Below are 12,924 nucleotides of genomic sequence, written 5' to 3'. Positions count from 1 at the left end.
AGCAGATAAATAATTTTATGGAAATTGATGGGAAAAAAAGGAATTTAATCTGATTTAAAATTAAAGATCAACATAAATAAATTGAGACAGACATCTTTGTATAAATTTTGATTTAATGCAATAAAGACAATCTTTCTAACTTTTTTTTAATTGATTTTTAAGTGATATTTGTTACATTTTCTGTCGGGAACTCATTTAAAAATATTTATATATTTCTACAGTATCTTCTAAATTTGTCAGCTTCAGCCCTCCGTAGAAGCTCAGGTAGCTGATTTCAGTGAATCTCAGCTTTTTCTGGAGTTACAATAATGACTGGAATCCCTCCTGTAAAAATGTTCATAACTTTAATAACAACACATTTACCTTAATATGCATTAATAGAAACAGTTCTGGTGCTACTAGCTTCCCTATTTCTGCTGCTAATGGTTCAGCCAATCAGGTGAGCCGGGTCGGCTGTAGTCTCAGCCAATCAGCTGCCCTACCCTCGTAAAGCCAGTCTGCGATGCCGTTGAAAATGGCAGCTTCCTGTCCGGACGAGGTCAGCCTCCAGGAGAAACTCCGGCTGTTGGCCTGGTAGTAGATGTTGTTTTCAAAGACGTAGAGCTGGAGAAGCAGAGACAATAACATATCTACCAGCCATATATCTATCAGCTGATCAGACAGGAAGACACCGACTGACCAGCGTCCAACATGGCTTCCAGCGGCTGCAGTGACTATCAGACTTTTTTGTGTCTTAAAGTTTCTGTGGTTTCAGAAACTTGGAGGATTAATGCTGCAGACAGCCTCTGGTAAAGGTCAAAGGTTAAAGGTGATCAGAGAGGTTTCAGCCTCTCGTACCTGTTGCTATGAGACACCATCATTATCATCTTCTTGCAGGCAGGTTAAAGTGATAAAAGCTGTTTACATTTCTGCTGAAACTTTTTAAACAGTTTTTAAAGATTTTAAACTAATTATAAAAGTTTAATTTTCTGTGTGAGACCAGCAGACTGATTACAGAATCACTCTGACTTTGGAGAAATGACGTTTCCTTTGCTCTCACGTCTGAATCGTTTTCTGAAGCTCAGACTAAATATGAGCCATAAACAGCTGAATGAAACCAAACAGCAACTGGATCAGACATTGATTTATGCTGCTTTCTGCTAATTGTTTTTATTATCTGCTCCTCTGATTGCTCTGCTGCTCGCTCTGGAAAATAATGAAAAATACAGATTTTTGAAAACAGACAAAATAAGACAAACAACATAAAAATGAGCAAAAAACATAAAAAAATGTCTGAATATTCATCAGAAGCAGCCAATATGCTTCCATTTGTTAATGGGATTAAATATATTTTCATTCATCATGTATAAAGAAAGTCTTTATTTTCATTAATGTCCCTGTTTGATTTTCCACTTTTTATATTATTTATAACTGGAATTAATATCGGAATAAACAGATTATTGCATCAGACAATGAAGAGATTCAGATTTGGTTTTAAAGAAAAACAGACCAGTCATTATGTTTTAACCGAAAGATAAGAGCAAGTGTTGCTAGTCTCCTGTCAGTCAGCACTTTGGGCTGAAATATCCCACAAGAGGAAAAGGAGGATTTTCTTCATCTTTGTGACTGAACTGCAGCGCACATTCTTCAGAACCGGCTAACGGCTAACGGCTAAGGCAGCACAACACGGACTTTACCGCCATAAGCTTCGTAGCCCTGGGACAGCGGAGCGAGGCACATGTTTAGAGCTGTATTGGTTCGTGGAGTTGGCGTTTTTATGTAATGTATTCGTGTTTTGTGTCAAACAAAAGCACTTAAGCAAATGTATTTTGATTTTCTTTTAGTTTTCACGCTTTTTTGGATGCACTTCAGCAAACGTGGTTACGAACGAAGTAAATGTGAATGTACTGCTCTCCGTGTTTTCTTTGGTCTGAGGGACTGCTATACTGTCCACCTTATTCCTGGGAGGCTTACTGGGGAAACCATTATGGGTCTTACTTCCGGCGCATTCCGGATGTAGCAGTATTTCATTGTAATTTGTAGGGTTTTTTGCTAATCTATATTCATGATAGAAGTTACATCTCTCTTTTCGGTTATAATACAATATTTAGTTGAACTTGTTCACGGATACACCGTCTGCTATCAGAGAGCTGCTCAGTACAGAGGATCGTAATTGTGACGGGGAGCCACAGGAACACGATCATTACGTTTTGTTACGGAATGACCGTGAATTAGCAGCGCTGCTAGCAGCTCGTTTCTCTGAAGAACTTACAGTAATAAAGAAAAGAAAAGCAGAGAAGCTGGTCAGAGATCTGAGCTGCTGTTCTGCGCAGACAGTGTAAAACACCAGAACTACATAATATTAGCTTGGTGTGATCTGAATTTTATGTTTCGCTTGTATTTAAAAAATGATAAAGTTCATGATCTGAGTCTTTATCATTATGCCAGGAATATTTTTATAAGACAAAATAAAATATCTGGGTTTGTTTAGTCCATCACAACCAGAACCTCGAGGTTCTCTGTTGCCGAGTGTCGCTGCAAATCAGCGGAGAAATGACCGCAGCTGCTGCGCTCCAGACTGTAATACAGAGAATCTCCCCACTGGACCAGAACCGAACCGAATCACACATTAACCTGTTATAGAGAGCAAGTTGCCACTGGAAAGTGTCTGCCCTTTCGGAGCTCAGTGACCGTTGTGCTGTTCGTGGCTGTACTTTAATAATCAGACCAAGTTTAATTAGTGGCAGTAACAGGTGAGTCTTTAAAGGCTCCCAGAACAAAAGCGGTAGTTTTCATCGTCCACCGACAGATAAGGAAACAAAAAGAACTTGGCTAAAAGTTCTAAACCTGAACATAGAACCCAAAATGCTTTATGTGATCATTTCAATGTGTGGACAGAAAACCATGGGAAGAAAACCCGCATCTGCATCCGAAGCAACTGAGTCAGTGAAGGAGCTAACTATGCTAGTGCGGGTTATTTGCGGCCATTTCTTCAAGTCGCCATCCCTCCCCGCATTAGCTGTAGATAGCGGTAAAACAATATTGCCACATGTAAGTCCCACATATTTCATAGCCTTTACATCATAGGTGTCAAACTCTGGCCGTTCATTCAGACGAGACGCTGTGTTGCTGCTGCGGCGCTCCGGGTCTATTCTGGTCCGGGGGCCGGCCGACCGGCCTTTATATGAGCCTTCAGACAGACATCCGATCCACCAGAGCGCATTCCTGCCTGGACATTTTCACAGAACCCCCCCAGCCCCCTCTGTGTGTCGCCGTGGAAACAAACAAGGGGGGGCGGGCGACTGGGACAAACAGCCAGCATGTGACCAGAGACACTCAGCGATAAACAGGACATGATGTTTTCCAAAACAAAACACCTACAGGAAATGTTTCCAGTCTGAGCAACAAACAAGTTGAACCACAGACTGAACAACCAACTACCAACCAACTAAAAACCACAAACCAACTAGTGACCAACCACCAACCAACTACAAACCAACTAAAAACCACAAACCAACTAGTGACCAACCACCAACCAACTACAAACCAACTAGTGACCAACCACCAACCAACTACAAACCAAGTACCAACCACCAACCAACTACAAACCAACTAAAAACCACAAACCAACTACCACCCACCAACCAACTAGCAACCACCAACCAACTACAAACCAACTAAAAACCACAAACCAACTAGTGACCAACCACCAACCAACTACAAACCAAGTACCAACCACCAACCAACTACAAACCAACTAAAAACCACAAACCAACTACCACCCACAAACCAACTAGCGACCACCAACCAACTACAAACCAAGTACCAACTACCACCCACAAACCAACTAAAAACCACAAACCAACTACCAACCAACCACAAACCAACTAGTGACCAACCACCAACCAACTACAAACCAAGTACCAACTACCAACCACAAACCAATTAAAAACCACAAACCAACTAACGACCAACCAACTACCAACCAACCACAAACCAACTAAAAACCACAAACCAACTACCGTAGTTGGTTGGTTTGTGTTTCAGGAAGTGAGTCTTTCCACTCCTGCTTCAGATTCTAGTTGTTGACTTTTGCTAACTGTCGCAGATTTAGCCTGACCGACAACAACGACAGTTAGAAACCACAGAATATCAGGACATTTTACAATGTTCACAACAGAACTACAGCAATGCATTCTGGGTTCAGAATATACGTCATTTGCTGCGCCGCATCATAAGAACATAAGGAAACAAAGCTTCTGTGTAATCAGACTACACCCACTTCAAAATAAGAGCATGAGTAGAAACGTCCTGAAGGATTTTAAACAGTTAATAAGCAAAACTTCAAAACAAATATTGAACTTTATTCATCTGAAAGTTTAAAAACAGCCAGGTAATTTAGAGATTTAGAATTTATCCAGAAAAATGTATTGAGAGGAAACTAAGATCGCTAAGCGTTTTCAAAGTTAGCAAAAATGCTAAACATAAATTAGCTCCACTGTTAGCGGACACGTGTCCACTGCTGCTGTGGCGTCTACAGGTGAGTTAGCACAATGCCAGGGCAGAAAGGCATCGGCAAATACCTCAGAGGAGCAACTGTTGCTGCTCAACAACCTGAGAGGCTTCAGTTTAGATCAGGGGTCTCAAACTCCACACCTCGAGGGCCGCAGTCCTGCAGTTTTTAGATGTGCCACAGGTACAAAACACTGGAATGAAACGGCTTAATGACCTAATTATTCTGTTCAGGTGGGGCAGCAGAGGCTCATCTTAAAGTTGCAGGACTGCGGCCCTCCAGGACTGGAGTTTGAGACCCCTGGTTTAGAGCATAGGTGTCAAACTCTGGCCCGCGGGCCAAATTTGGCCCGCAGTGTAATTATATTTGGCCCGCGAGGCAATTTCAAATTAATATTAGAGCCGGCCCGCCGGTATTATACAGTGGCAACGCTGTGACGCCGCACTCACCGCTTATACTACAAATCCCATAATGCTCTGCTGTTTTTTGGCGCGTCAATCAGGACAGAGGCAGACACGCCTCCTCCTCTGTGTCAGTAGCACTTATGGTAGCGGACATGGATGTATTAGGAAGGTGGTGATCCGTCTTCTTGCGCACTCCTTGGGTGAAAGCCCCGGCGCACCCCGCATCCCCGGGCCTCTCCCCCAAACCACACTGTGACCTCAAACTACAGCTGTCACTGTGTTACCCTACCAAAAAATGGCAAAAAGAAAGACAGAAAATAGAACTTTTCTGGACAGGTGGGAGACAGAATATCTGTTTACATATGTATGTGAGCAACTTTTCTCCTCAGTGAAGATGACCAAAACGTCTCACAGGAGACGTCTGACTGACGAACACCTTTGTTCGATAATGAAGGTTTCCTCAGCTCAAACTCTGAGCCCCAACATTGATGAACTGGCATCCAAGAAAAGATGCCAGGTATCTGGCTTGGCTGCATCAGAGTAGATCAGTGTGTCGCAAAATGAGCAATAAATACGTTTTCTATGCACCTTTTCTTGTTACTCCAAGGCCTGAATGGTTTATTCATAGTTTATTTAATGATTTATTCATAGTTGTTATTTTATTTTCAAATTTATTAGTCTGTGCACGAAGCTAATTTTGACATTTACCTCAGAAAGGAGGCTTTCAATTTTTATTTAAATTTTATTTAATATTCCATTTATATGTTTTATTATTATTATTAGCAACTCAATTTTGCACACCTGCACTTTTAAGTTATATAAGCCTTGCTTGTTCAATATTTATTGTTAAATCAAAACTTGTTTGGGTCCATATTAAAAGATTCATTTGTTCAACCTTGGCCCGCGGCTTTGTTCAATTTAAAATTTTGGCCCACTCTGGATTTGAGCTTGACACCCCTGCTTTACATGTTAGTGAGTTGCTAACATGTAAACAAATGGCAGTTCCGGTTAGAGGCGGAAGTCGCGCCCATAAATCACGCAAAGCCTCATGGGGGCTCGGAATAAGGTGGATATACAGTGAGCCCTCGCTATAAGGCGGTTCACCTTTCACGGTCTCGCTGCTTCATGAATTTGTTTGTGCAGTTTTCTTTCACAGTGCATTGTGTTCTGCGTCCTGATTGGCTAAACAGTCTCCGCGCTTCTTCTCTATATACCGTAACGTGCCAATAACGTTACGGTATTTAAATATACGTAATACAGCTTGGCAAATTTTGGCAAATATTTTTGAATAAATAAAAAGAATAAAAAAGAGCAACAACAACTACCGATAACTATGTTCTTCTCTTGAAAAAACTCACCTGCCGCTCAGGCTTCAGAAGAAAAAGCCAGTAGAGAGCGGAGTGAGGCCGCAGCGTCACAGTCAGAGGAACAGAGAAATACGCCAGTCACAATTTGTCCTACTGTACTTTGTATTGATGATTAAAATGATTATTTTACCGTAGTTATTTGAAAGAAATTGTTCTATTTGTTAAAAACATGCTGGGACCTGAAAACAGGTTTTGTTCTTTGGTTTCAATGCAGAGTATTTAATTATGCTTTATAATAATTGTAAAAAATAAAGGTAACTACTTCACGGATTTCGCCTATCACTGGTTCTTTTCGGAACGCAATCCCCACGAAAAACGAGGGTTATTGCAGCCATTTGCTAAAATCAAAAGGTTATATTATTTCTCATGTTTACACTCAGCATGCATCTGACAGAAAAAATATTTTTGTTATTAAAACATAAAAAGTGTAAGACGGTCCTGAATGTCTCACCAGCTGCTGGCCCTGAACGCCCCACGAGGCGAACTGCAGGACGGAGTCTGACACCTCCGGTGGGTTGAGCTCCCACACTTCCCTGGACAGTGAACGCACCGCATGAAGCATCCAGAGCGGCTGCAGTGCCTGACATGAGATGAGAGGCAGCGGCTCACCTGGTGGACAGGTCGTAGATCAGGAAGGACGCCAGGAAGGAATGCTTGTAGACCTGGAACCCAAACACAACATCATCAACCCGTCTCCATGTCTGCAGATAAATTTGCTGATTTATTTCTGATCCAAAATACGTTTAATGGGAATTATGAGGAGTCAGAATGTAATCATCTTATTATGTCTCGTCATAAACAGCTGCAGATGTGTGCAGTAATTGGTGATGATGTATGCTTCATGACAGTCGGGAGGTTTTGTTTTAACTTCTAGGTTTTCTTATAATATCCCATCAGTGCTGACCTCTGCATAATTTATATATTTATGTTTTTTTTAATTTTATATTTGTTAGATAGTTTTGAAAATTTAGACAGAAAAAAAAACTACAACAGGACAGAACGTATACAGAACAGATATAGAAAACTAAAACAAAAACAGGAGGCATGTAAATAATTAACAGCAATTTGAAAAAAGTAACCCACTTATATATAAACTTAAAGATATAAATCATTCAGGTTCGCATTACTGGCCTTTTCATTTTGAGAACTCAAGAACACGCTCCTATTTTTTAAGAGCAAAAACTTTCCTATTCAGACAATATCTCAATCTCTCTAATACAATAATTTCAGAAATTAAGTTTTTCCAGTTGGATCGAAGGCCGACACGACCGAAACGTTTCATCATCCTGACTCTCTGGCCAAAATCAGCAGGAACTGCACAGTGTGGAGTATCCAGGTAACTGGGTATGAGCCTGAGGAGACCCAGCGATGGGCTAATGCTAACTGTTAGCTAATGCTAACTGTTAGCTAATGCTATGGATCTGTTGCCATAGCAAGCATACTGCTAGATACTTTAATCCTGCAGGATGGAAACAGCCTGATGACTGCTGCTTCTCCCTGGTCACAGGCCTGTTTCTCATTTTTTATGTTAAACATAATGAAGAGTACGGAGAGCGAAGAGTGCCAAGTCTAAATAGATAACCAATTAAATGATTTAGCATGTGTCATTAATTGAATAAAATTTAAAAACATGAATAATAATAATAATTTGCCAAAATGCCCAGAGGAGGCCCGCTAATGCAGACGAGCCCAAACTAGAAATATTCTAAATAACCAGAATAAACCAGCAGCTGTTGTTTTGTTAGATTATTGTGATTTTAGTAACAAACAGTTTATTTCTGAACTATAAACTATAGTAGCAGAATGTTTCCTCTCATTTCTCCTGAAGGAAAGTTAAATCTGCTTTCTCTGAATTCAGACATTTTCCCTCGATTGTTCCCGTTCAGTCTCTACCAGGGCAACGTTAATCAGCCGTGTTCTGAGACTTACAGAACATCGGATCACTTCTAATGGAGCAGAACCCGGCGGCCATCTTTTACTCCCCCTGGAGGTTAAATGTTAAAACGAGACGTTAATCAGCCGCATTCTGAGGGGGGAGGATGATTATTGGTTATTGTTCCCAAACGGCTCCATCCAAACTTTCAATCATGACCTCAGATTCACTGATTACCTGACCTTTGACCTTCCAAAGGGACACTGTTGAGTTCCTGCAAATTAAACACTAAATCATTTTTTTCCTGATTCTTAGAAGCCAGATGTAGGGTTTAGTCACATGATATGAAGGAACCAATCAGGGACGTGAAGAGCCGTGACATCATCGTCTGGTCTTCCTCAGATCATTTAAAAGGTTTAGTGATAAATAGCATAACAAATTATTCTATTTAGTTACTGAAACAGGAAAAGTTTTACTATCTGATTTAAAGTTTTAATATCTGATTAGGAATAACTTATGATGTTGTTATAACATGTCTGAACTTTAACTGGTCCGGTGTTTGGACCAGAACCAGACCTGAGACTCACCGGCTGAACGTTGTATCCCAGCAGAACAAACTTCTTGTCTGGAGAAACTGCAAACTTAGTAGCCTTAAACGTTGCCTGTACAGAAAAAGAAATTAAATATTTTCTGCTGTACATAAAAAATTCAGCCAGAAATAAAACAGCAAATTAATTGTTTACTGGAAAGAGCTGATTGGTGGAAGACAGGAAGTTTAACAGCAGGGTTAGAGCCACCAGCCCTCCACAATAAGAGCTTACTGTTGTTATTTTATCTGAATCTGTTAGTTTGACTCACAAACGTTGAGTTTTTCAGCAGCAGCTCGGTCTCGTTGCTGTCGACGTTGAGTTTGAAAACGTCTCCGTTCCAGCTGCGGTAGACGACTTCCCGCGCTGCAGCGACAGAAACACTAAACGTTTATTTAAAAACAGTAATTAAATATTATTTTCTGTCATGTCGGAGCTGAACCTCAGCGCTGCACCGAGTCCATCAAAATCAACTGCTTAATTGCTTATTGGTTTTTATTCTGTTGTTGGGTTTCTGCTGGTTCTGTTCAAAATTATTATTTCATAAAAATTTCAGATTAAAAGTATTTTATTGCGCCGTATTCTGTCTCAATAAAGATTTTTTAAAACATCCAGACTGTGTTTATCTTTAAGATTTCAGCTTCAAATCCTTCAGAAATGTGAACTGTGGACGCTAACATTAGCATTAGCTGCTACTGTGGATGCTAACATTAGCATTAGCTGCTACTCAGTGGTGGGCTGTCAGGGCCTTCTCTGCTACCCCTATAAAATCGAAAAGAAAAAGTGTAAAATGTTTCAATCATCTTTAATTATATCTATAATTTAATTTTGATTCTACAATGGCATGACTGACAGACTAATCAGCCAATCAGAGCTGACATCCAGTGACGGTCCGCCCCGCAGGCCCGGCTGAGAGCTTCCTGCTTTCCCATCGCTGTTGTGAACCTGGTGTTTACAAAATGGCTCTGCTTCAGCTCCGGTTTACTAGTTGCTGACTTATCAAAATCGCCTTTTTAACGACGCTCTTTCACCTTTAAAAAATAAATAACTAAAAATGGAAAAGCCACACCAAGCCTGGATTCACTAACAGACCAGTAAGAACTTTGTGAGGCCTTTTAAAGACTATGAGCGCTACGAGTGGCTAACAGTAATGGGTGAGTGATTCTTTTCTGTTACATTCTCATACAAACTTTACTGAACAGTTATTTATTTTTATTGTTCACATTTAAAATGTGAACAATTTAAATGTGAACAATTTACATTGTTCACAGAACAAGCAAATTATATAAAACATATGATTTAGTATTAACTCTATGAAAACTGATTTACTGACAAGACGTTTGCTATACTTCTTGTCAGTAAATAATAATATGTACATACATATTATTCTGTATGTACTTATACAGAATAATTTAACATAATATTATTATAATATAATATAAATTAACATATATTATTAGGACACCTTAACAGAGATGTAGTGCAGTAATTACTAACAGCCAACATTTCCATTTTGGCTACAACTGCCCCAGATAGTATTTAGTTAAGATGTGTCTAGTCATTTTTTAAACATTTTAAAATGGTATCAATAGATGTTTTCTAAGTCTTGTATTTATTTTCCCTTACTTATTACGTTTTCTATTAAAATTCACAATTTTTCTTATTACTAAAAACATCTGTGAAATTCCACGCGCCGTCATCATTCCTGTGTCATCCCAGTGTTGTTGTGACTTCCTGCTAGCTTAGTGTTAGCTTCCCCCTCCCGGACTCTCTCTCACCCCCCACACACACACACACCTGCATGAAACACTCCCTCTTCATGAGGAACATTTTCTCGCCTTCTTACCGGGCAGCAGCAGCTAATCTGAACTCTTCCTCAATCTGTCCCTGGTCACGTCTCTCTCATCCTCCTCCTCTGACAATAATAAATCCCCTGAATAATAATTAATTCTCTGCTCCAGCGGTAATTAACATAGTAATGTGTGTGTAGTAATTAACATATCGGATAGTTTGACGCGTATCTCTGAATGTTGCAGTTTTTCTGACCCGCCCCGTCTCTCAACCTCTCACTTTTCTCGGACTCCGGCTAGCAGCTAACCGTTAGCTGAAATGGCGCTATTTATAACCTCGGAGGGGAGGGGCGGGCCAAGGTCAATAAAATCAACCAATGGGCTTTCGCGGTCGATAAAAAATTATATTTAATATATTTTTTTGTTAAATTATGACTGCCTAGGGCCGTCCCACACACAGTATATGTATCAGTCTGTAGTCCAGACGGTCAGTCTTCACCTGGACAGAAACTAAAACTGATCAGTTTTTATTCTATTCAGCTTGTCAACCCGCCACAGTTGCGGTGAGTTGCTCCAATGGGCTCTTTGCTCCTCAGCTTCCGCGTTCGGAGAAAAGCGGCTCAATCGTTTCTGATCTATTGCAAAAGTCTCTTTACACTCAGTATTTGCAGGGCTTGTCCAAGGTAACAGTTAATGATGAACATCGATCCGAAGCCCCGACAATAAGCTGGAGAAAAGTTTTAAGATGTTCGCCTCGTTATACACAGATACGAAGGTGAGTTTTACTTTCTTTAAACTGGCTAACATTAGCTTTAGCTTATGCTAGTAGGAAATATTCTCTGACATTTTCTTGTAAAAATGTGCTATCTAAGTATCTAAACATTTTTCATCCATTCTAACGGACAATGTTTTTACCTTGTGTTCAAGTATATTAGGTGGTTTATTGTCGTTAGTGTCAGAGACCAAGTAACGGGGATTTTACGGTTCAGGCTTTTTGCTTCTGCAGCCTGAGGAACAACAAGCCCATAGCTTAACAGTAGAGCAGCTCTGGTGTCGGAGTTCTAGTTCAGCTGACTGTTCAGGTTCAGAGTTGTTGCTTTTAGAAAAATATGGCCGTGTTCCTTAAGGTCTCCGTGTTATTTCGCTTTATTAGTTTAGCATGTTTCTTGTGAAGCAGGACGGTGTTTACAGCAGTTTGTACAGGCGGGTCAGTAGCTCGGCTGTCTGGTTCTGGTCTGCTCTCTGGTTCCCATAAACTCTTTCAGGCTGAATACAGAAGTGATTCCATGGAAATAACACAGGAGGCTCCTTTACCTTCTGCTTTAGGCTGAAGAAGTTGATCCGGAGTGAAGTGAAGGCTGTAAACTTTGCTGTGCTGCGTTAGCTTTAACTGGTAGCGACGAATATTTACAAGCCACCATCTTCTTAATTCAGGATCGTTTGGAAATCCATGAAAACTTAAAAGCCCATTATATTAGGAAGACAGCAATGTTCATAGTATTGTTTTATTTGTGTCTGAAATAAGACTTTGTCTTTTCTAGCTGTCATGGTAACTCAAAGCGGAAAAAAGAGAGCAGCATTTGCGCATGCGGTTGTGACGTCAGCGCGGCAGGTGCAAAGAGCCCATTTACGCCACTTCAGACTTTTACCCGCATCTGGCCAGTGGGGGGTGCTAATTTACACCCCTGGGTATGACGTCTATTGAAGGCCCTGACTGAAACCCTGCGGCAGGGCGTTAGCTGCTACTGTGGAAGCTAACATTATTGTTAGCTGGCACTGTGGAAGCTAACATTAGCATACGCTACTATTCTTTACGCTGACATTAGCATTAGCTCCTGCATGTTTATATTAAGATGCTAATTAAGGCTAGCATAGATTCGCTGATAGGCTAACACTTTTTAGAACAAGTTGAACATGACAATAGTGTTGCCCAGTATCCAATCAGATCGTTCAGAAGCAGAAATTAAGCCAGGGAAGTCTCTTCCATCGCTGCTGTTAGTGGATGTAGCTGTGCGTCAGATTTATGGCCGTACTGGAAACACAATGCAGAGGTTCCGGTTCTGGACCTCAGGATGTAAAAATATAAGAGTAAAGCGATTAATTGCATTAAACTTTTTTTTTTTTTTTTACCCCTCCAGGGTCTTTTTGTGGCTCTAGTGTCCCTTATATGACAGCAGGCTGACAGGAAACGGGGAAGGAAAGGGGGGAAGACATGCGGCAAATGTTGTCGGGTCCGGGAGTCGAACCCGCGACGGCCGCATCGAGGACTCAAGGCCTCCAAATACGGGTCGTGCTAACCGCTACGCCACCACGGCACGCCCAGCATTAAACTTTTAATTTGTTAATAAATGAAAATTTAAAGTTTATACTGTTTATAGTGGGGATGGTGTGCTGCTGACCTCTACTCGGGA

General features: G+C 40.7%; 1 protein-coding gene across 2 annotated transcripts in view; it reads right to left on the bottom strand.

Annotated features, from left to right (window-relative positions):
• LOC114147765 (inactive dipeptidyl peptidase 10-like) overlaps window positions 1–12,924 on the bottom strand; it is a 45,770-nt gene that overhangs the window by 16,786 nt on the left and 16,060 nt on the right. For both annotated transcript variants that reach the window (XM_028022370.1, XM_028022371.1), the window contains exons 4-8: window positions 8,995–9,089; window positions 8,724–8,798; window positions 6,873–6,925; window positions 6,715–6,796; window positions 483–603 (exon numbers count right to left, since the gene is read on the bottom strand). In XM_028022370.1, coding sequence (XP_027878171.1) covers window positions 483–603; window positions 6,715–6,796; window positions 6,873–6,925; window positions 8,724–8,798; window positions 8,995–9,089 — 426 coding nt within the window. The remainder of the gene's footprint in view (window positions 1–482; window positions 604–6,714; window positions 6,797–6,872; window positions 6,926–8,723; window positions 8,799–8,994; window positions 9,090–12,924) is intronic.

This window comes from Xiphophorus couchianus, chromosome 7, assembly GCF_001444195.1.
Source record: "Xiphophorus couchianus chromosome 7, X_couchianus-1.0, whole genome shotgun sequence".
Classification (NCBI taxonomy): domain Eukaryota; kingdom Metazoa; phylum Chordata; class Actinopteri; order Cyprinodontiformes; family Poeciliidae; genus Xiphophorus; species Xiphophorus couchianus.
This window is presented reverse-complemented; position numbering and strand designations above follow the sequence as displayed.